Source organism: Pituophis catenifer, unplaced genomic scaffold, assembly GCF_029215685.1.
Source record: "Pituophis catenifer annectens isolate HBS135680 unplaced genomic scaffold, rPitCat1.0.hap2 SCAF_29, whole genome shotgun sequence".
Classification (NCBI taxonomy): domain Eukaryota; kingdom Metazoa; phylum Chordata; class Lepidosauria; order Squamata; family Colubridae; genus Pituophis; species Pituophis catenifer.
Genome location: NW_027256909.1, coordinates 668,971 through 689,399, shown reverse-complemented (window position 1 = coordinate 689,399; position 20,429 = coordinate 668,971). Strand labels below are relative to the sequence as shown.

Below are 20,429 nucleotides of genomic sequence, written 5' to 3'. Positions count from 1 at the left end.
TGTTTGATACGAGGAATTCGTGTATCCACAGCGATCAAATTACAAGATCCAGCACAGACTTAACAGGAAACTAAGGTTTCCTGCTATGTGAATATGCTTCAGTTCTTTACATCTGGACTGCTGCTTTCAGTTCCAGCAGTGAGACTGATTGACAGCAGCAAGCCTGTTTAGGCAGCCGGGAAATTTGTGAGTAGCCTGTCTCTTTTGCCCAATACCGAGCAATAAAAACCAGTTTGTAGTCCCTCCTGAAAGTCTGCAGGAATCACTGGGGAGTGAGGTTGACCATTCTTTCTTGAGAATCAAGTGGGTTTTGGTGTGTTTTTTTTTTAAAAAGAAAAAAGAAAAAAAAATAACAGCTAGGAATTAGTCTGGCCTCCTAAACAGCATTTATCTTGGCTTAAAATTATAAATCTGCCAAGCTTATCTTGAAGTACTAAATTCAATCCAGGTTTCCTGCACACATGGACAGAATACTCAAAAAAGAAGTAGGGAGAGAAACTGAACGTCAGATCCCAGGAAAAGCTCTTGGTAGCCAGGAGTTGAAAGATGCCTTCACAGGGTAGATCATTGTTCCAGTGATCTTTCCAAGCCCAGATTGCTGGACCTTACCCAGGCGCAAGCTGCCATGATTAGATGTGGACTCTTTTATTCAGTTATAGGGTCCTTTTGGCATGGAGGAGCACACTTCAACCTCTTTGTTATATGATTCATACTCTTCCGGTACCCGTGTTTTTAAGGATGGGATGGAGGCGGCTCCAGAATGGTGCGGTGACCTAGAGGTGGAGCTCTCGCCTCACAATCAGGACGCTGTGAGTTCGATCCTAGGTAGAGGCAGATGTTTCTCTCTCTGAGCACAATGAGAATATATCTGCTGAACAAAACTCCACATTGGGGACAGGAAGCCATTAAACACTCTGCTAGCTCCATCCAGTTGCCCAGACTCCACCTCACAAGGGATTATGAGGTCATTAAAAGATGATGATGATGATAATGGAGGTGGCTCCTGGTCTGGAAGAATGGGACCAGTTGACTCAGCGTCATCACTGATTCTGGTAACACAGATTCTCTGTTGTGCTCTTCCTCATCTAAGGAAGCTTTTGAGACCAGACCATGACAAGGACACAGGTTGTGATCTCAGGGCTTTTACTTTTCTTGCAGTCATGAGGATTTCTTATGATGCTGACTTCATAGTAACACCAGATGTGTTGGATATTGAGCCAGATATCAGGCAATCCACTGTCAGCAGGATAAATCTGTACTCTGCGGGATCATCTAAAGATAACAAATTACTGACTTATCTCAAGCTCTGTGTCAGGTTGTACCCTTCCCTTTAGCCAGTGATAGCTAACCATTTTGTCGTCATGTGCCGAAAGTGCATGCGTGTGCCTAAACCCATAATGCAATGCAAGCACAACCCCCCTGTGTGCTACCCCTGCCCCCCCCACGCATGCACGCACGAACCCCCCGCCCCATTTTGGGGTGCCCTCCCGCAACCCATTTTTGGTCCCAGGAGGCTGCAGGGAGGCCTGCTAGGCCCAAAATGGGCTGGGGGGTGTATGTGTGCTCCTGGCATGCACGCGCGTCTCCAGCATGCGCCCCACCCCACCCGCGGATGCTCAGCAGCAAAAATCAGCTGACCGGCGGGAGGCGCTCATGCATGTAGGGTGGAGTTGAGCTGGGCGACGGCTCACGTGTCCACAGGGCTCCATGTGGCACGCGTGCCATAGGTTCGCCATCCCAGCCTTTAGCCATCAAGGAGACAGGCTGAGGGCCATTACTTTGGGGACCTTCTTGTCACATCCTTAGCATGTTTTCTACTCCCAGTGTTAGATTCTCAGAATCTTCTTTAAACAGATTTATTGAAGGGGGAAAAAGGGAATTAGATTACAGAAACCTTGGCAATTGAATATGTTTATTTTAGCAGCCAATATATCTCTAGTTTTCCTAAATTGGAGCTTTCTTGATCCTCCGGCTAGCCACCTGTTAGAGTACCTGGGGAGATGGGCTACATATTTTCCTGATAAAGGAAGAATGTGCAGATGTTCTATGCTTATAATGCCATGCAAATCATGATCCTGTTTCCCAGGCTCCGAGGAGCCCATTAAATCCACCTTTTTAGTTCCCAACATATTTTAGACTTTAGGTTTGGTGATAGCTGTGACCTATTTTTATGAATAATGTTGGCTATGTTTTCCTCCCGGAGGCCAAGATCCGTTTCCAAGGCAGAAACGTCTTGGATTTTTATAAAGCTTCTTGTCTGGGTAGTGGCCATGACATTTAATAATTAGAAATTGATGTTAATTTTTAAAGTATAATCTCTGACATGCCTAAGGTCAGCTCTAAAGCTATTAATGTTCATTACTTTATCTTGTAACTTGCTTTGCAGCTGTTGTAATGATAAATATCAATGTGGCAACAATTAAGAGGGTTTTTTTTTTTAACATTAGTGAAACTGTTCCAGTCTTAAAGTAGTCCTCTCTTTTTCACATGTTGGAACTAATTTAAAAGAAAATGTCAGCCTCAATATAAGCATATACTATGACAGTTCAGCTTTTTTACTTAAGTAGAAAAGCTGTTTGAAATTTAGCTTTCATCAAAAATGGGAAAACTGCCCACTTGAAATAAAACAATAGCTGAAATCTTAGTCATTTTCCACTTATGAAGCTCTGTTTCCATTAAAATAAACAATACAAATTGCAGAATGCCAAAAAGCTTTATTCAAAGCGTTGGGAAAGGGTCTCTTTTGTTTTCTGACCATCGTAACCCAGTCACATTTGAAAACAGGCACATTCTGGATTAAATAAGTTAAAATCCAAAACAGTCAGCTAATATTTTAGCAGAGAATTGGCAGATAGAAACGGGTTCAAACATGCCATTAAAGCGAATAATGCTGGCTTGGTCCACTCTGCTTTCTTAAAAATATTTTCCACATTTCTTGAACCCTCTTGTTCAAGACCTCATGTTGACTGACTCATGTGGGTGATGTGATCATCTTTTGTGGGGGTGGGTGGTAACTGAGTTATTAATGATTTTTGGCACCTCCCAGGCCAAGTCCCTGCAATTTCCTTGGCAACATTTCAAAAGTAATTTGCCATTGCCTCTTTCCTAGGGCTGAAAGAGACTGACAGGCCCAAGGTCAACCAACTGGTTTGGCCTGTTGCCCTCATCAAATTGGCTCTCTCAACCATCACCTATCTTGACATTAACCTTTAAGATTATTAGTTGAGTGTTTAATTTTTAATGTTTTTGTGCATTGGGCAGCATTATAGTTCTTTTGGAACAACAGATGTTTCAAGCCACAGAAAACAGAAAAAGTTATGTTGTTCTGCATCTCTGTGGAGAATCAACTCCCAAATTGCCTTCTGCTCCTCGGTTCTAGTTTAAATGCCAGTAAAGATAACTAAGTGGGGGAGAGGATGACAGTAAGATTTCATTTTGACTTTTTAAAATTGTTTTCACTGAACAGATTCAGCAGTTGATCAATTCTGATGCCACTCATGTGTTAAAAATTCCTTGAGGTAACTCACTAAAGATGATTTGCAGAATGTAATGTGTGAACAAAAGTAACGGCAAAAAAAAGTGCCTTAACTCTTTTGTAAATGAACAACAGAAAACCTCATTCAAATAAACTTAGCGTTGCCACAAAATTGACAGTAGAATTCGCTTTAATGTAATTGTGCAACAGAAGGATTTGAAAAATAGACAGTGTCATATTTTAGAATCCCTCACTTTTCCAGAAGAGGCAAATATCCTTAAGAACCATGTGTATAACTAGTTAAGAAATATTAATACCAGATAAGTTATATCCAGTGGTGGGATTCAAATAATTTAACAACTGGGGTCTCTGCCCTAATGACCGGCTGGGTGGGTATGGCCAGGGGGTGTGACAGGCAGCACTCGGCCTCCTGCACACACCTGGGAGCAAAAACGGGCCGTGGGGGGGATGCGCCGCCTCACCTGGCACCCAGTCTTCGGCCTAGGAGGCCTCCCTGAAGCCTCCTGGGACCGAAAATGGACCACAGGGGGGCACACCACTACCCCGCACCCAATTTGAGACCTAGGAGGCCTCCCTGAAGCCTCCTGGTAGCAAAAATGGGGCGCCTGGGGACTCCTTGAAGGGCCAGGGTGGGGAAGGGAGGGGCCAGCCAGCAATTTAACTACCGGTTTGCCTGAACCAGCTGAATCCCACTACTGGTTATATCATATACACATCACAAGGAGGAATCGGTAGAAACATGATCTCCCCTTGACTTCTCGGTGATATCAAAGCATAGTTCTATATGTCAACATGGGAATCTTTTCGTAACCCTTAGAATAAATGTTATTTACCGTTAACCATCAGTAATTATTTGTCCATGCTGACACTGACATTGTAAGTAACAATCACTTATATGTCATTTCCCTTTTTATTTCCTCTCACAAAATCTAAAGAACAGATCACATTTTTCAGATTTCTAAATAGGGCCTGGGGGGTGGGGGGAACCCTGAGAAATGTTCATTTATTTCAGTACTCACATAAATTATTTAAACACTTCATTCAGTTCTCATTTATTTCCCATTGCAGTTACTATCTTGTAGTTGAGAGGTGTTATAGCACTTTGTAGATATGGAAAACAAGCTAATTATATATTTAGTAGCACATTTTGAAAGAGAAATATTTGGCATATTCAGCCTTAGCCCATGCAGATTTCAGGAATAATAAATGTTGTGAGCATTATTCATAACTTCTAATGTTTTTATGTTACTTAATGCAGCACTCCTTTCAAAATCTCAGTGTAGCACATGCTTTTGCACATTTATGCTCAATAATTAAGTCAAAGCAACTGAGGCTGTTCTTCTTTTTTTAAAAAAAGGTGAAAAACGTGCTGTTAAAATGTAATTAGTATGTTATCACATAAATGTCTATAAGTATATAATCACCAAAGTCGGCCATAGTTACTCGCTCTTTAGCGCATACTTAAAAGCCCAACAAATATGAAAAAGAAACATGCATTAAGAGATAGACACACACATTCAAAACTCATAGTAATCGTAATTATATCTTATGAAAATGATTCAGAATGCATCATTGAACTTTTATTAAAAGCTTGAAGAAGAGAGAGAGATTCTTTGTTTGTTGACTCTTCTTTCCAATAACTCCCAAAGCAGCTTTTCAGCTGTGATCTTACAAACATATTTATCAGGATGTAAATTTCATTAAATGCCTTGGATTGTCTTCTGAGCAGGCATGTACACAGAATTATGCTCCTACATGTTTAATGCAGATTTTTATAACATAAGCGTTTATAATTTTTACTTTTTAAAATAAATTTTATAATTTATAACTGTTATATAGTTTATATAACTTTTTAATTTAATTAATTAACTTCAAAACTATAACTTTTTATAATTCATAATTTTTTACTTTTGTTTTAATACTAGAAAAATAATAACAGGTTTTATTGCAGAATTTATGCCATTTTTCTATATCAGGGCTGTCACGCTCAAGACCCGGGGACCAGATCCGGCACAGGTCCATTTTCACTGGCAGAGTGTCGTAGGAGGCCATGGCAGCTGTAAACAGAGCTGGAGAGCCTGTCTTCACTGACAGAGCCCGCTGGCCACCCCAGGCACCCCCAACAGGAGTGACATCGAGCTGGCCACGCCCCTCCTGGCCAAACCTACCCTGTCACACCCCCCCCAAGGTCAAGCACAACCCTGATGCGGCCCTCAATGAAATCGAGTTTGACACCCGTGTTCTATATTTATTTATTTATTTATTTATTTATTTATTTATTTATTTATTTATTTATTTATTTATTTATTTATTTATTCATTCATTCATTCATTCATTCATTCATTCATTCATTCATTCATTCATTCATTCAATTTATAACCCGCCCTTCTCCTAGTGGATTCAGGGCGGTGCACAGCCAGAACTAAAACACATACCAATACAAAATTTAAAAATTATTAAAAGAATTATATAACTGTGGCCCCAAAATTTAAAACATTGAAAACTAAAACCCATTTGACAATTTAAAAAGCTAAAAAAGACTAAGAAAAAGGGGGGGGTTTCACGCCAGTCCTGCTTGATGGAAAAGTTTTTAGGGCACAGCGAAAAACCCGGAGATCAGATATCCTTCGTATCTGCAGGGGCAAATCGTTCCAGAGGGCAGGAGCTGCCACAGAGAAGGCCCTCCCCCTGGGGGTCGCCAGCCGACATTGCCAATATAGTTCAAGAGAATTGAAAACAGCATATGATTCAAAGAATCACATTGAATAAATGTAAGTCCAACTTCCCAAGATATTGATCAGATAACTGTGTTTAACTTTAGGTCCACCTTAATCTTCTGCCTATAGATAAATTCTCTAATTCTCATAGAGAAGGCATTCGATAAAATATGATCCATAAAGAGGCAGTTAGATGTGTGGTGTCTAAGCTATAGAACGGGGGTCCCCCAGCCCCAACCCCCGGTACGTGGCATGTCAGCAACCAGGCCATACAAACAACCAAAGCTCCATCCGCTGGATGCAGGCAGCATGCAAAACCACACCCCCTTCGGTCCATGGAAAAACTTCTCTCCATGGAACCGGTTCCTGGTGCTCAAAAGATTTGGGGGGGGGCACTGCTATAGAAGGCTTGCAAGGTCAAAATCAGCATTTTAAATCCACGTCAGGTAAATGCACCAGATAGTCTACTGGTAGACCAGATGTTTGTACCATCTGTGACCACTTATACTATCTGAGATTGATTTGAACACCTTAAAATAGAAAAGAAATGTAATATTTTATATCGTCTGGGAATTTTTTAAACAACTATTCACGAAAAGGTGATAATAGGCGAACTGCTTAATACTGTAATGGTTTGTTTGTAGAAGAGAAATTCAAAGATGTTTCTCATTGGATTGCTGACACTTTTTCTGTTCAATATAGGTTTATGCTGTCAAATTCCTAAGGTTGCTGCCTTAGTGATGGTTGTGACAAACTAGAAAATAGTTTTCCACCTAATATTTATTGACAAATCCTTGTTTGCTTGTTTCCCCTTCAGCCATTGGTAATCAAAAAGATAATATACTTGTGAAATGTTTAAACATTTGTAGTAATCACAGCTAAAACTGTTGCCTGTTTGTTTGTTTTTGTTTTCTCATGTTCAGGATATTGGATGGATGCAGTGGTGAAATGTAAAATTACTACCGGTTCTGTGGGTGTGGCTTGGTGGGGGGGTAATATGACTGAGTGGGCATGGCCAACTTTTTTTTTTCCTTGCTGTTAAAACCATTTTTTCTACAACCTCTTCGGCTGGAGAGGTTGTAAAAAAAAATGCTTTTAAAGCCTCTGACGATCCCAGCTGACTTGCCTAATCGGCAGAGGGTTTTTTTTCCTTTTAAAAACATTTTTTCTATAACCTCTTCGGCTGAAGAGGTTGTAGAAAAAATGCTTTTAAAAGCCTCTGATGATCCCAGCTGAGCCGCGCAATCATCAGAGGCTTTTTTTTTTTTTTACTTTTAAAAGCATTTTTTTGGCCAAAGAGATTGTAGAAAAAATGCTTTTAAAAATAAAAAAAAGCCTCTGATGATTGCACGGTTCAGCTGGGTAATGGGGGGGGGGGGGCAGGGATTTTTGCTACCGGATCAGGTGATCCGGTCCGAACTGGGAGCATTTCACCCCTAGATGGGTGTCCCAAAGGAGGTGCTTTTTCAAGAGGCAATTGGATTTTCTGGGTTTTTCTTTGAAGATGTTTTGCTTCTCATCCAAGAAGCTTCTTCAGCTCTGACAGGATAGTGGGGAATGGAAGGATTTATATTCCTTGCAGACAGCTGGTCATTTGCATCCTCTTAGAGCAGTGGTTCTCAACCTGTGGGTTGGGACCCCTTTGGGCGTCGAACAACCCTTTCACGGGGGTCGCCTAAGACCATCGGAAAACACATATTTTCAATGGTCAATGGAATAACTTTATGGTTGGGGGTCACCACAACATGAGGAACTGTATTAAAGGGTCGCGGCATTAGGAAGGTTGAGACCCACTGTCTTAGAGGGTCGTTGAAGCACTTGGAGATTTATCTGTGTCCTCACCATTCAAAGGCTGTTCATCCCAAATTCTTGGATGAGAAGAGAAACGTCTTCAAAGAAAAAACAAGGAAGTCCAGTTTCCTCTTGAAAAAGCACCTTGGGAACAACCATGACCGGGATGGCTGAGAAACTCCATAGACATATTGGATAGGTGTTTTTGAGTTCTTCCTTCACTTACCTTTAATTGTGTGTCTCTGGCATCTGTTTTTATGTGGATTTCTTTTTCCACTTAATAGCAGCAATGTTTCTTAAACCCTCTGTGCATAGCAATTTATTCTGTGTTTCTTTGCAGGGTTTCTTCTTGACGGTGTCACCAGAATCCATAATAAAAGTCGCAACTCAAGCTTCTGCAAACAACAAGATCTTCAGTTTAAATCTTTCTGCACCCTTCATTAGCCAGTTCTACAAGGACCAACTGATGGAAGTCATGCCTTATGTTGATATCCTGTTTGGGAATGAAACAGTAAGAGCTTCTTGGAAGTTTCCTTGTTTTAATACTGTGCTGGCATGTAAAGTGGTAAGGGTGGCAGATCTGGGCTGGAGATTCTGGGCAACCACTAGGTATTCAGCAAAGAGAGAAAGAAAACAGGTCTTTGCTGGCTTCTCTTCTCCACACACACACAAGCTCAGCTAAGTTCCCCCTCCCCTCCCCCCGAAGTGGTACCCATTTATCTACTCGCAATATTGCATGCTTTCAAACTGCTGGGTGAGCAGGAGCTAGGGATTGAGCGATAGGAGCTCACTCCGTCTTGCAGAGCTGGTCTCGAACTGCCGGAGTGCAGACCATTTCTGGCCAGCCATTCCAGTATCTTTAAACCCCCCTGTGCAGGAAAATTCCTCTTGCCAGAAGCTCCCAGCTCATCCCATCTCTGGCCTCCCTCCTGAAGGCAAGGCATCTCAGGGCCTTACCTTCATTAAGCTGGACCTCTAAGCCTCTCCATCCCCAGTCCAGGCCCCCTGGCACCTCACTATCCGTTTCACTGACATTAAGTTATGCAGAGAAGACATTATTTTTCCCACCACATAAATAAACACAACCAAGCAAGGTCAGACAAGAGGTGCAACTGGCTGGATGCTGATTATGCCTTCTTCCCATTGCAAAGGATTCAAGCTTGGGTTGATAATAAGTGTTTTTAAGGGTTATGGCCTTTTTGTAGGCAATTCTAATATCAAGCTTAATTGTTCTCAGGGGTCCTGACTCCTGACATTCATTCTCTCTCTCTCTTTGTGGATAAAATTAAACAATAACCCAGAAGCTTCTGCACAGGCTATGGTCCAAAAAATCAAGATGGCAGTCATAGTGTGACTGAAGCTCCACCTGTTGTTTTTTAAAATCTACATTGCATCTTAACTTTTTGGATACTGTCGGAAGAAATATCCTTCTGGGTTCAGTTCCAAATGGGGAAAAAGACACTGGATTCATGGAAGTTATTTGGAAAGAAGGTTTATTGATGAACAGGATCACATGCCTTGGAGATCTTGGGCGAAAAAAGGGAAGAGATGCTGAGAGTCCCTGGGTTATATACCATCTCTGGCTTTGAACTTCCTGAGGCACAGGAAGAGTATCCTGATTGGTTGCTGTCAGAGGTCATAGCTAGTTTTTTAGGTTGTCTGTGTGTTAAATTTGGTTGAATCTTGCTGGGTGATGCAGTGAAGGGCAATTAAATGGCTCTGCCTGAAGGAGGTAGATCTTTGTTATGTAGAATAGACTGGCCCAGGCCTTAATGGCCCATTGACAAAGGTGGGGGGGACCGAGTTTCTGCCTCCTTTTTAGGGGAAATATTCTGCCCTTTTCATATTTCTTAAAATATTTCATTTTTCTAGGAGAGGGGTGGGCTTTAACTTCCTACAACACCATACCTCATGGAGATATCTGAACTCTTTCTTAGTCTCTCATTGTTTAACCTAGAAGCAAAGGTTATTTCTGGCCAGTTTCTTTATTTTCATTCATTTGGCAAGCAAAGACCACATTCTAAATAAAACAATAGCATAACTAGAAAACATATTAAAACTATTTAAAGTAAATTAAATCGATGGAGACAATTTGTTTAATAATCTCTTTTTCTTTTTTGTATTTCAACGTGAGGGTAAAATACGGAGGAATTTTGGAAGCAGGAACCAAGGTTTTGGTTGATTGTTGTGCACCTGACTTCTGCTCCCTACAAACCAGAAATTTATTTATTTATTTAATTTCTCCCGGAAATTAAATTCTCCCGAAGGACTCAGGGTGGTGAACAGCCATAGTAAAAACAGTATACAAGACAAAAAATTTAAAAACTTATTAAAATAATTCAATCACTGGACAAATTTAAAACACCCAGCTAAAATCGTTATTTAAAACCCCTATCAAACCCAATTAAAATCCTTTATCCTGTCAGACCGGCTTGCTGGAATAATAGGGTCTTCAGAGCACGACAGAAGGCGCGGAGGTCAGGGATCCTTCGTATGTCCGGGGGCAATTCATTCCATAGGGCCGGGGCCCCCACAGAGAAGGCTCTCCCCCTGGGGGTCGCCAGCCTACATTGTTTGGCCGACGGCACCCTGAGGAGGCCCTCTCTGTGAGAGCGTACTGGTCTACTGGTCGGTGGGAGGCAATCAGTGGCAGAATGCGGTCCTGTAGATAACCAGGTCCTAAGCCAAATTCATCCAAACTGAATTTGCATATTTGCAAATTAGTGTTTCTGCTTACCTCATCAGTATTTATTAACTAGGCTTCACACAATAACTTCAGCACTTTTAGTAGAAGCAATTAATGCTTTTAACCAATTTTTGCCATTCGACAGTCATTATCTAGGAATCCATGATTGGAGAAGTTTATTATTGTCATTTCTTTTAATTATCGCTGAATTTAGTTTTCTAATAGCATCGTTGTGCAAATGATTCTTAGCTGTAATACCTTTCAAGTTTATTGTAATCACTGGATAATTAACCTGCTAGGATTTAAGCACACTCAGCTTCCCCTCAGGACATTTAACACTTAAATAAGGTCAATTATCTCCCAATGATAAGTGCCTGGTCACAAGTTCTGCTTAATCCACCTCAGAACTGCTCACCTTAAATAAGTAAATGTTCGTTGCATAATTTTAAGTTTCTCTACTTTTATCACAGCTCATTATATTGTCTAAGGATACAGATTCTGAATGCGACCCAAATGCCAGATAATAGGATGGGATGGGATGAAACAGAACAGAACAGAACAGAACAGAACAGAACAGAACAGAAAATATGGAATGGAATGGAATGGAATGGAATAAAATAATAACTTTATTGTCAGTTTGAATGTACACTAATCGGCATACATTAAAGTGAAATTTCATTGCATACAGCTCTCAAAGGGACACCACCTCCAATTTATTTATTTATTTATTTATTTATTTATTTATTTATTTATTTATTTATTGGTTCGATTTATATTTTTATATTTATATTATATTTATATACACTACATAACAGAATAAATAAATAAATAATAAATAAATAAATAAACAAACAAACAAACAAACAGAATTATGCATATACCCCTCCCTATATGTTATATGTCACAGAGAAACAACACAGTCTAGTTGAGATGTTATGGCGAGAGCACCGAATCTTGAAAGTCTACCAGACGGATGGCCTAGGGAACAAAGTTGTTACAGAATCTGTAGTCCTGCTAGAAATACGTCGAAACCTCCTTCCAGAGGTGTTTTGGATGAGAAGCGAAACGTTTTCAAAGAAAAACCCGAGAAAGTCCAATTGCCTTTTGGAAAAGGACTTTTGGGACAAGTATTTTCAGTATTCCAAAAGTTAGAGATCACCAAATGGGCACCATAAGAAGTCAGTGGAGGAATCTTAATTTTCTAAAAAGTCAAGTCAAGGAAAATGGTGTGAGAACAGAACAACGCCCAAAGTATGTTCTTCTGTTCCAATCTTCAGTCTTGATTATAAATTATTTCTGTTGGAGGGGAATTTTCAGTTTTCATGGATCACTTCACCCCAAATCGTCTTTCAACCCCGATCAGTTGCTCGCTGTAGCACCAGGATAATGTTCCGATGTGTAAGAGGAAGGATTTTGAGATAACCTGGGCAGCTCCATTGCTGAACAAATCTTCCACCCTCACTCTCCTTCTTTCCTCCTTGTCTTCAGCAAGCTTCAAAGCTAAGCTTTAATAAAATAAAATGCTTTTAAAATATAGCTCTGGCTTGAAGCCCCCATTGATAAAAATCCTGTTATTGGAAACTCTCTAAATTACTGGAATTAATCATGCTGTTTATAAAATAGCACACTTTCCATGATTCATCTGATTCAATTAATCTTTCTATTTATCGGTGTTACCTTGACAGCGGCACTATAAATTCTTCTGCAGGTATTTAAATCATTGGCCTAGGAATTTGTGAGTAAAAAAAAAATCTATAGACAAGATTTTTGATGCTTCATTCAAGTTGCATCTTATAGAAGTCATCTCTCTCTCTCTTTCTCTCTTTCCCTCCCTCCCCCCTCCCTTCTCTCTCTCTCTCCATCCATCCAGAATGTGAAATGCTCTTTTGCCTGTGATGTGAATCACAGTCCTTTGTTTTTTAAAATCATATTACATTTTTAAAAATGACACTTAGAGTTATTTTAATATGTTACTATTTTATAGGACTTAAAAGACGTTTTACTGTTGTTTTTATGGTTTGATGCTTTTTTTGTTGTTTTGGTCTTGATAGCTGCAAGCTCAGGTCAGAGATCTAGGGCAAATTAAAGGCCTACCTGATTAAATTAAGCCACAACTAATGGTAAAACACTACATTTATTCTAAATATATTCTAAAAATATATTTAGAAACATAGAAAAGTGAGAGCAGAAAAAGACCTAGTGATGATCCATTGAGTCTGCCCTTTGACCTTATTTTTATTTAATATACAGGATTACAGGATTAAGTAAATACTTAGGGATTTAGCCAAGTTACGTCAGGAGATCCATTTGCCTTGCCCATTGCTTTAACCAGAATCAGGGCATTACCTCGAGAACAGTGAAAACTGTCACCCTTTGAGATTCTATATGGTAGACCTTTCTCATCCCAGTCAATATCAAGAGATGAAGGAGAGACAAATATAACACAAGATTTACAGAAACTGGCCCAGGTTCTGTCTCGTATTTCTCAACAGGTGCAAGACGCCTTGCCACCAGTAACAAGAGCGCCATTTACTATACGGTTTAGTGGCTGCAATTGGTTCTGGTGAAGTGGTCACTAAGTGACATTAAGTGAATCATGTGACTGACAGAGAAAGAGGGGGACACTGGGACACTGGGACGATCATTGGTTGTTCCTGTCTCCTTCCAAGTTCTCTTCTACAGTGACCCATTTCCCCCCCCCCTTTTTTTTTGACCCCTTGCAACACAGAGAGATTGCTTAAAGAAACTGTCTTCCTGAACCGCTCTTCTGCCCAATATAAAGCTTCCCTAAGTGCTAGTTAACAAGCTAAAGCTCTGTAACCTTAATTAGAACCTTCAGGCCTGCTGGCAGCTGCCTGAAACTGACAAGACCTTAATCAGTTTCACACTAAAGGTTTTTGTTGTTTTGTTGCGAAATTGTTTTTATATCGCCTTCCTAACTGCAAACAGTAGCTACCCAAGGCAGTCCTTACACAAGGACTACCTATAGGAAAGATTGCCCCCAACAAAACAAAAAAGTCACAAAAAGGGGATTGTGCCAGTAAGACCTGAGAAAGAAGTCCCTAATATGGTGTTGGATGACAGAGCCTAGGCCTGTCTTGGTCCTCACTGTAAAAGAAGGGAGCCCAGCCTCTTCTAGCACCAGATTTACTCAGAAAAATATGACATTTCCCACTTTGCCTCTTTAGTTGAGTTGTTGGCAATGCAAAAGATATTTAAGAAGAGAGGTTGAGAGAACTTGATTAGGACATCCAGATCATCATCTCTTTCTTCTCCTACAAGAAAAGAAGGCCAGGCAAGTCTCCAGGCAAGAGCCCAAGTGAGAGTGAGGCTGCAGACCACTCATTCTGTTTTCCTACTTTTGATAGATTTTGTGTCATCTTTCATCTGTTTTCCAGTCTTCCAGTAACCTCTGTTAATAAAGCATTTCTAATAAAGATCTTTATTAGATCTAATAAAGATCATAAAGTCGAGGGACACAGTGGCTAAGACGTTGAGCTTGTCGATCGAAAGGTCGGCAATTCAGCGGTTCGAATCCCTAGTGCTGCGTAACGGAGTGAGCTCCCGTTACTTGTCCCAGCTTCTGCCAACCTAGCAGTTCGAAAGCATGAAAAAAATGCAAGTAGAAAAAAATAGGAACCCCCTTTGGTGGGAAGGTAACAGCGTTCCGTGCGCCTTTGGCATTTAGTCATGCCGGCCACATGACCACGGAGACGCCTTCGGACAGCGTTGGCTCTTTGGCTTTGAAACGGAGATGAGCACTGCCCCCTAGAGCTGGGAATGACTAGCACATATGTACGAGGGGAATCTTTACCTTTACCTTTAATAAAGATTGTGCCCAAGTCCAAGATCCCTTCATCCCTCAATGGAAGAGCAGTAGTCATTATTTTAAATATTTACATTCTTCCTTGTTTGTTTTAATCATGTTTGCGTACAGCAGGTTTATAAACCACTCGGAGTCCGTCAGCAATGCTAGGAAGGAAGAAAGAAGGAAGGAAAGACCCCAGTTTAAATACTGACCAATTTCCAAAATGATTTCAGTATTCAAAAAGTTAGATGCCGCAAAATGTGCACCATAAGTTAGTGGAGACATTTGAATTCTCTAAAAAAAAAAAGACGACAAAAACTCAAGGAAAACAATGTGAGAACAGAACCAGAATACCCTAATGCTTGCTCTGCCTCACTACCACTCTTAATAATTTACATAATTTATCTAGGCATTTAAATTTGCTGTAAATACAAGCGATAAAGAATGTGTACCAGCATTCTGCCTTGGTTTAGGAACACCACATTAGTTAATTAGTGAGGGTGTTTTTTCTAGAGACAGACATTTAGAAGGTTTGCCTCAGCCATTTACAACTTATTTTTCTTGGAAATAGTGAAGTATTTGAAATAATGGGGAACGGGGCCTCTGACTTCCTTTTCTGCTGAGGATTGCAGAGCCCACCGTCTTCCATATACTCTGAAAATACTTCATTTTGGCCTCTGAGAGTGTATAAATAAAACCTACTGGCAGGATTTACGTTATCTTTGTACCTAAGCCAATTTGTAAAATGGTTGTGAAGCTAAATCATGTAATTGGAAAGACTCCTTCAACATTAATTGGAAATACGATACCGGACTGTTCAGCGTTCCCTCTTATCCAAATGTAAGGAAACCAGACAGAAATCTGAAGACATTTGTAACATACTTGAATAGTTTTTTTCGAAGGGCAGAAATTGGGAGATTAGTGGGAATCAGTGTATTTTGAGAGTTACCTTTGTTTTGATATTCTTTTGTCTTCAGTAAAACAGTCATTTCACAATGAACATAACTATTTTACAATGGTGTATAATGAATACAGTAAGCATTTCTCTGGGCGTAGAGCAACTACTTCATAACTCTCTAAAAGGGATAATGATAGAAAATCCTCCATTATATTCATAGCAGGGGAACCCTTTCTTATGATTTCTTGCGGATCTCAGTGCAGCGGTGCATTTCACAAAATAATTCACAAATATAATTTCCTAAACCTCAAGAGGAAGCTACACATTTTATTTCTTTTTACTTAATTTTTCTCATCTTCCATTGGAGATTTGAGTCCATTACAATGTAGAAACAGTCGTTATTGGAGGGTTATCCATCGGGGAGAGATTTCATGAGAGAGAGAAAATGAACTGAATATTCAAATAAGAGTCCTCCATTAATGTGTGGGTCCATGTGACTGCCATTTCTCCACTGTCTTTGGGATACAGCAGAAAAATTGCCTTTCTCACCTTGGTAGATGATGGGCCTCGCCAAGAGATAAGATAAGGGAGTGTAGCAGCCTTTAACCAACTATAACGTCATTCTGGGTGATTTCTCCCAGGGGAAGTACTTCAGAAATCTATATATATAAAAGCAAAATCCACTCACTCATCACGAAATCTCCAGAACTGTAAAGCCTACAAACTTGAAATTTGGCACATATGTTCCTCTTGGCTTCTAGGCACTCACTAAGAAAGGATTTTTCAAAATGACCATCAGATCATTAGTATTTCTTATACAGTATATTAACACGCTCTGATGCTAAAGAGTTAGACGTCCTACCTGAAAAGTTCCAACTGCCAGTTGCCTCACATTCCGTTAACTCAGGTCTAACTGGCAGCCTTCGCTCAGGGGCAGTCTGGGGCTCCTTACAGTACTAAACGTCCCTACCTCACCGAAATGTCTACGCCTTCCACATATGGAACTGCTTCTGAATTCAAGGTGGCGGGAGAGATATTCCCTTATGTGTTTCAATCACCGACCACGACTGAGCCAACGGATTGTGAACCAAATTTCTCCTGCATACTGTCCCAGCCCCAACTCACTTCTTACACTGACCTTCTCAGTTCAGACGAATCTATTCCTTCTACTGTAACACCAGTTAAAGGGTTACAAGCAGGGTGGATAAAAATCAATGATTTTTTTTTAAAAAATCCAAAAAATCAGATTTTTTTAATTTAAATCGGATTTTTTTGATTTAAATCGGATTTTTTTGATTTAAATCAGATTTTTTTGATTTTTATCAAATTTATTTTAATAAAAAACTTTTGGGGTTAAAAATCTATCGTAAGATAGTTTTCTATTTAAGATACATAAATAATGTAGTTTATTCAGCATGAAATGGAGCTTAGTTATGTAGCATGAGGCTGTATATTCTGCAACACTGGGACTATCGGTGAGTCAACAGTGGGTCAAAGGAGTAGCAGAGATGACAGTTGCTCTTTAAAAATTATGATTTAAATTGAGTTGATTTAAATCAAGCCTTTTTACTAGTGATTTAAATCATGATTTAAATTGTGATTTAAATCAACTCGATTTAAATCAAATCCACCCTGGTTACAAGCCTTTTGTATACAGGCAGCTAATTCATAATAACTGTCCATAATAACTATCTGTTCTTCATAATTGAAGAAGAAATTATTTTCCAATTTGATCCAATTAAAGTTTTTCTCCCATCAGTGTGAAAATAAAATTTAGAATTTTGGAATTCCCCTCGGTCATTTTCTAATTTGCACAAATGGCCTATTTTTTAAAAAACCACAATAAAACAATATACAAAGCATATTTGGAGTTCGATCCTGACTGGCTCAAAGTTGACGCAGCCCTCCATCCTTCCAAGGTCAGTAAAATGAAGACACAAATTGTGGGAGCAAATATGCTGACTCTGTAAACAAGTTAAAAGAGGGCTGTAAAGCACTGTGAAGCGGTATGTAAGTCTGAAGTGCTATTGCTGTTGCTGTATTTGGTACAGTTAAAAGGAGCTTCGTTCAGTGCATATTGATAAGACATTAAATTCCTATTTTAAAATCTCTTGCTAAATTTATTGAGGGATCTTTAATGCATTTCTAAGAAGAGAGAAAATATTAAAGTGCGTTTTTTAAAATAGCTTGTCTAAATGTGAAGAGAAATAATAGGCCTTAATGTAATATACAGTCAACATTTTCTATCTGGGTCTTTACTGCTTTAACAACAGTTGATAGACTGACTGACATTTCATGTTTGTTCCCTTTATTTGTAATGAAAGATTCTATTCTGGAATCAGATTACAGTGTACATTCAGGATATAATTCTACAATATAAATTCGAAAATGATCATGTTGCAACCATACGCTTTCATGATTGATGGAAAGCTGTCTAAAAGACATAGATTGCCATCCATCAAAAATTAAATGTGCTATAAAAGGAAAGGAGAAACAATGGAAGGAAATGATTAATAAAGTTCTTTTGAAATGAATCCATTTCAATCCAGTCCTAATTTTATTACTTGTTAAGGCTGTAAGTCTGTATTTTTTTTTGTTTCGTGTTTTCTTGCTTTTAAAATTCTTATTACTTTTAATTATTAGCATTGCATTATATTTAATTCTTATTAAATAATTCCTATTTTATTCAGCTGTATTACTCAAACCCCAAAATTTCCTTTTTTATGCTTTACCTTGGTTTTTAAAAGGTTCCCTGTTGCTAGGGACATTTGAAGTTGATAGTAACCTTTAGGTGAAAAAATATGACAGGTAGACTGGAGAGAAAGTTCAGATTGTCCAGTTTCGAGGAAAAATACAGTTTTTGTAATGGGTTTTATTAATTTCATCGGTTATGAGATGTCAGAACAGCTGAGTTTTATGACTATCCCAGCTACTGTATATCCCAGCTGTGACAATTGATCTTTTTGAAGTTCCAGCAGAAACTATAATGATGTCAAAAATTTGAGCAAAAAATTATTTATTTGATGCACTTGTATTTATAGTCTTCCTTTTTATGATGTACTCTGGAAGGATTATGTAATGCTAACTGATGTGTATTTTATCCCAACAACCACCACCAAGAATGAACAAGAATGACTACTTCAAAGTCAGCCAGTAAAGTTCATGTTCAAGCACAGAGAGTCCTTATTTAGTGGCCGCAATTGAGAGTAGCAGCTCTGTCATTAAATGAAGCAGTCATTAAGAAAGAAGCCCATGGCTAGGCTTTGCTTTTCCCCACTGCCCCAGCCTTTGCAAGGGACACCCTAAGTGTTGGGATAATTAGCAAGAAGGGAATTGCTATTTGCATGTACAATTGAGCCCAAAATTTCTGTTGCTAAGTGAGACAGCTGTTAAGTGAGTTTTGCCTATTTTACAACCTGTCTTGCCAGAGTTGCTAAGTGAATCACTGCAGTTGTTAATTACCAACACGGTTGTTAAGTGGCTTCCCTGTTGACTTCGTTTGTCACAAGGGCCCAAAAGGAAATCGATCGCATGACCCCAGGACACTGCCACCGTCATGAATCAGTCCCCCAAGCGCCTGAATTTTGATCACATGACCATGGGGATGCTGCAATGATCATGTATGAAAAATAGTCATAAGTCACTTTTTTTTAAGTGCCATTGTAACTTCAAACAGTCACTAAATGAACTGTTGTAAGTCAAGGACAACTTGTACTTTCATTGGAGAGGAAGAGATTACAAGAGAGTAAGCAGACACGCTATGGAGAATACATATTGAAAGTAATGTACTGGCGCCAACTGTTTGTCTACCAACTTCGTGCTCCCTGAGTACCCTAGCCCAGGGATCTGCAACCTTAAACATTCAAAGAGCCTTTTGGACCCTTTTCCCACAGAAAACAACGGAGCCACAAAACCCTTTCCCGTGCCTGACTATTTCTTGAGCGGCCACAAAACTAGCATATGTAGTTGAATTAAACGTTCTGTTTTCTTCTGAAGCGTTTCTTTTCTTGGATTTATCCATGGTTGGCCTACCGGGGGTGTTGAAAAGCTTAATAAATTGTGTGCCAGCAGATATTGCACATTGGCAGTTGTGACGCATATTTTGAGTGACAGGGAGCCACAGCAGAGGGGAGAAAGAGCCACATGCGGCTCCAGAGCCACAGGTTGCTGACTCCTGCCCTAGCCCATTCTTTTCTATGAGTATTCCCCATTGTGTGCCTTATCCCTTCCTCTCCAATCTCTCTGTTTTGTGAGCAGGGGATGAGATGGGCCAGAAACAGGACAACATTGACTGTAATGACAAACTCATGAAAGAGGGAGACATTGTGAAAGTCATAGACCTTGACTGCAAAGTTGTTTTTTTCAATGTCATTGTAACTTTGAGTGGTTGCTGCGCAAGACAGTTTGTAAACATGGTTTGAACTGGATCTTCCCAGTCCGTATAAAGCAGTCTGTCTACCTTACACCACTGGTTCCATTATACTTTGTGACCATATGTCCTTTATTATATAGGACAGTCCTTTATTTTAGCAAGCTGTCCTTTAGATTAATTGGTTGGTTGGTTGGTCATTTAACTTTTACCATAAAAACAGTACCGTTTAGTGTCAGTCTTCCATATTTATGTGAATAATATGGAAATTAAATTTCTCTTTCTAAAATAAATTTACCTATGTTGTTCTGTTTATATATTTTTATTTGAATATGCGAATATTTGTAAATGTGTTTCTTGGTTTTGCTCTGTAAAGCAAAAGTATCTACTCTGTTGAGCCTTTTCCAGGTTTTGCCCCTTTTTCATCTTGTCCGTCATTTCTTTTCCACGAAAATATGGTGACCGTAATTATACTACACAAAATAATTGATTGTGACAACCTTAGTTTTTGGAACATGGAAACCTGGAAAACTAGCCATAAACGTGCCGTGTGCATTTTCGATACAATGCAATAGGAGACCTTCTGTACTTCCAGGGTTTCCCAGAAATATAATTTGTATTCTTACATTAACATCTGGATATCTATAATCCAGACTAACAGAAA

The 20,429-nt window shown here is 39.4% G+C and overlaps 1 protein-coding gene across 1 annotated transcript in view; it reads left to right on the top strand.

Annotated features, from left to right (window-relative positions):
• The first annotated feature begins 743 nt into the window (after positions 1-743).
• Positions 744-20,429, top strand: part of LOC139326284 (adenosine kinase-like) — a 97,105-nt gene continuing 77,419 nt past the window's right edge. The window contains exons 1-2 of the mRNA XM_070956444.1: positions 744-809; positions 8,345-8,515. Of these exons, the coding sequence (XP_070812545.1) occupies positions 744-809; positions 8,345-8,515 (237 nt within the window). The remainder of the gene's footprint in view (positions 810-8,344; positions 8,516-20,429) is intronic.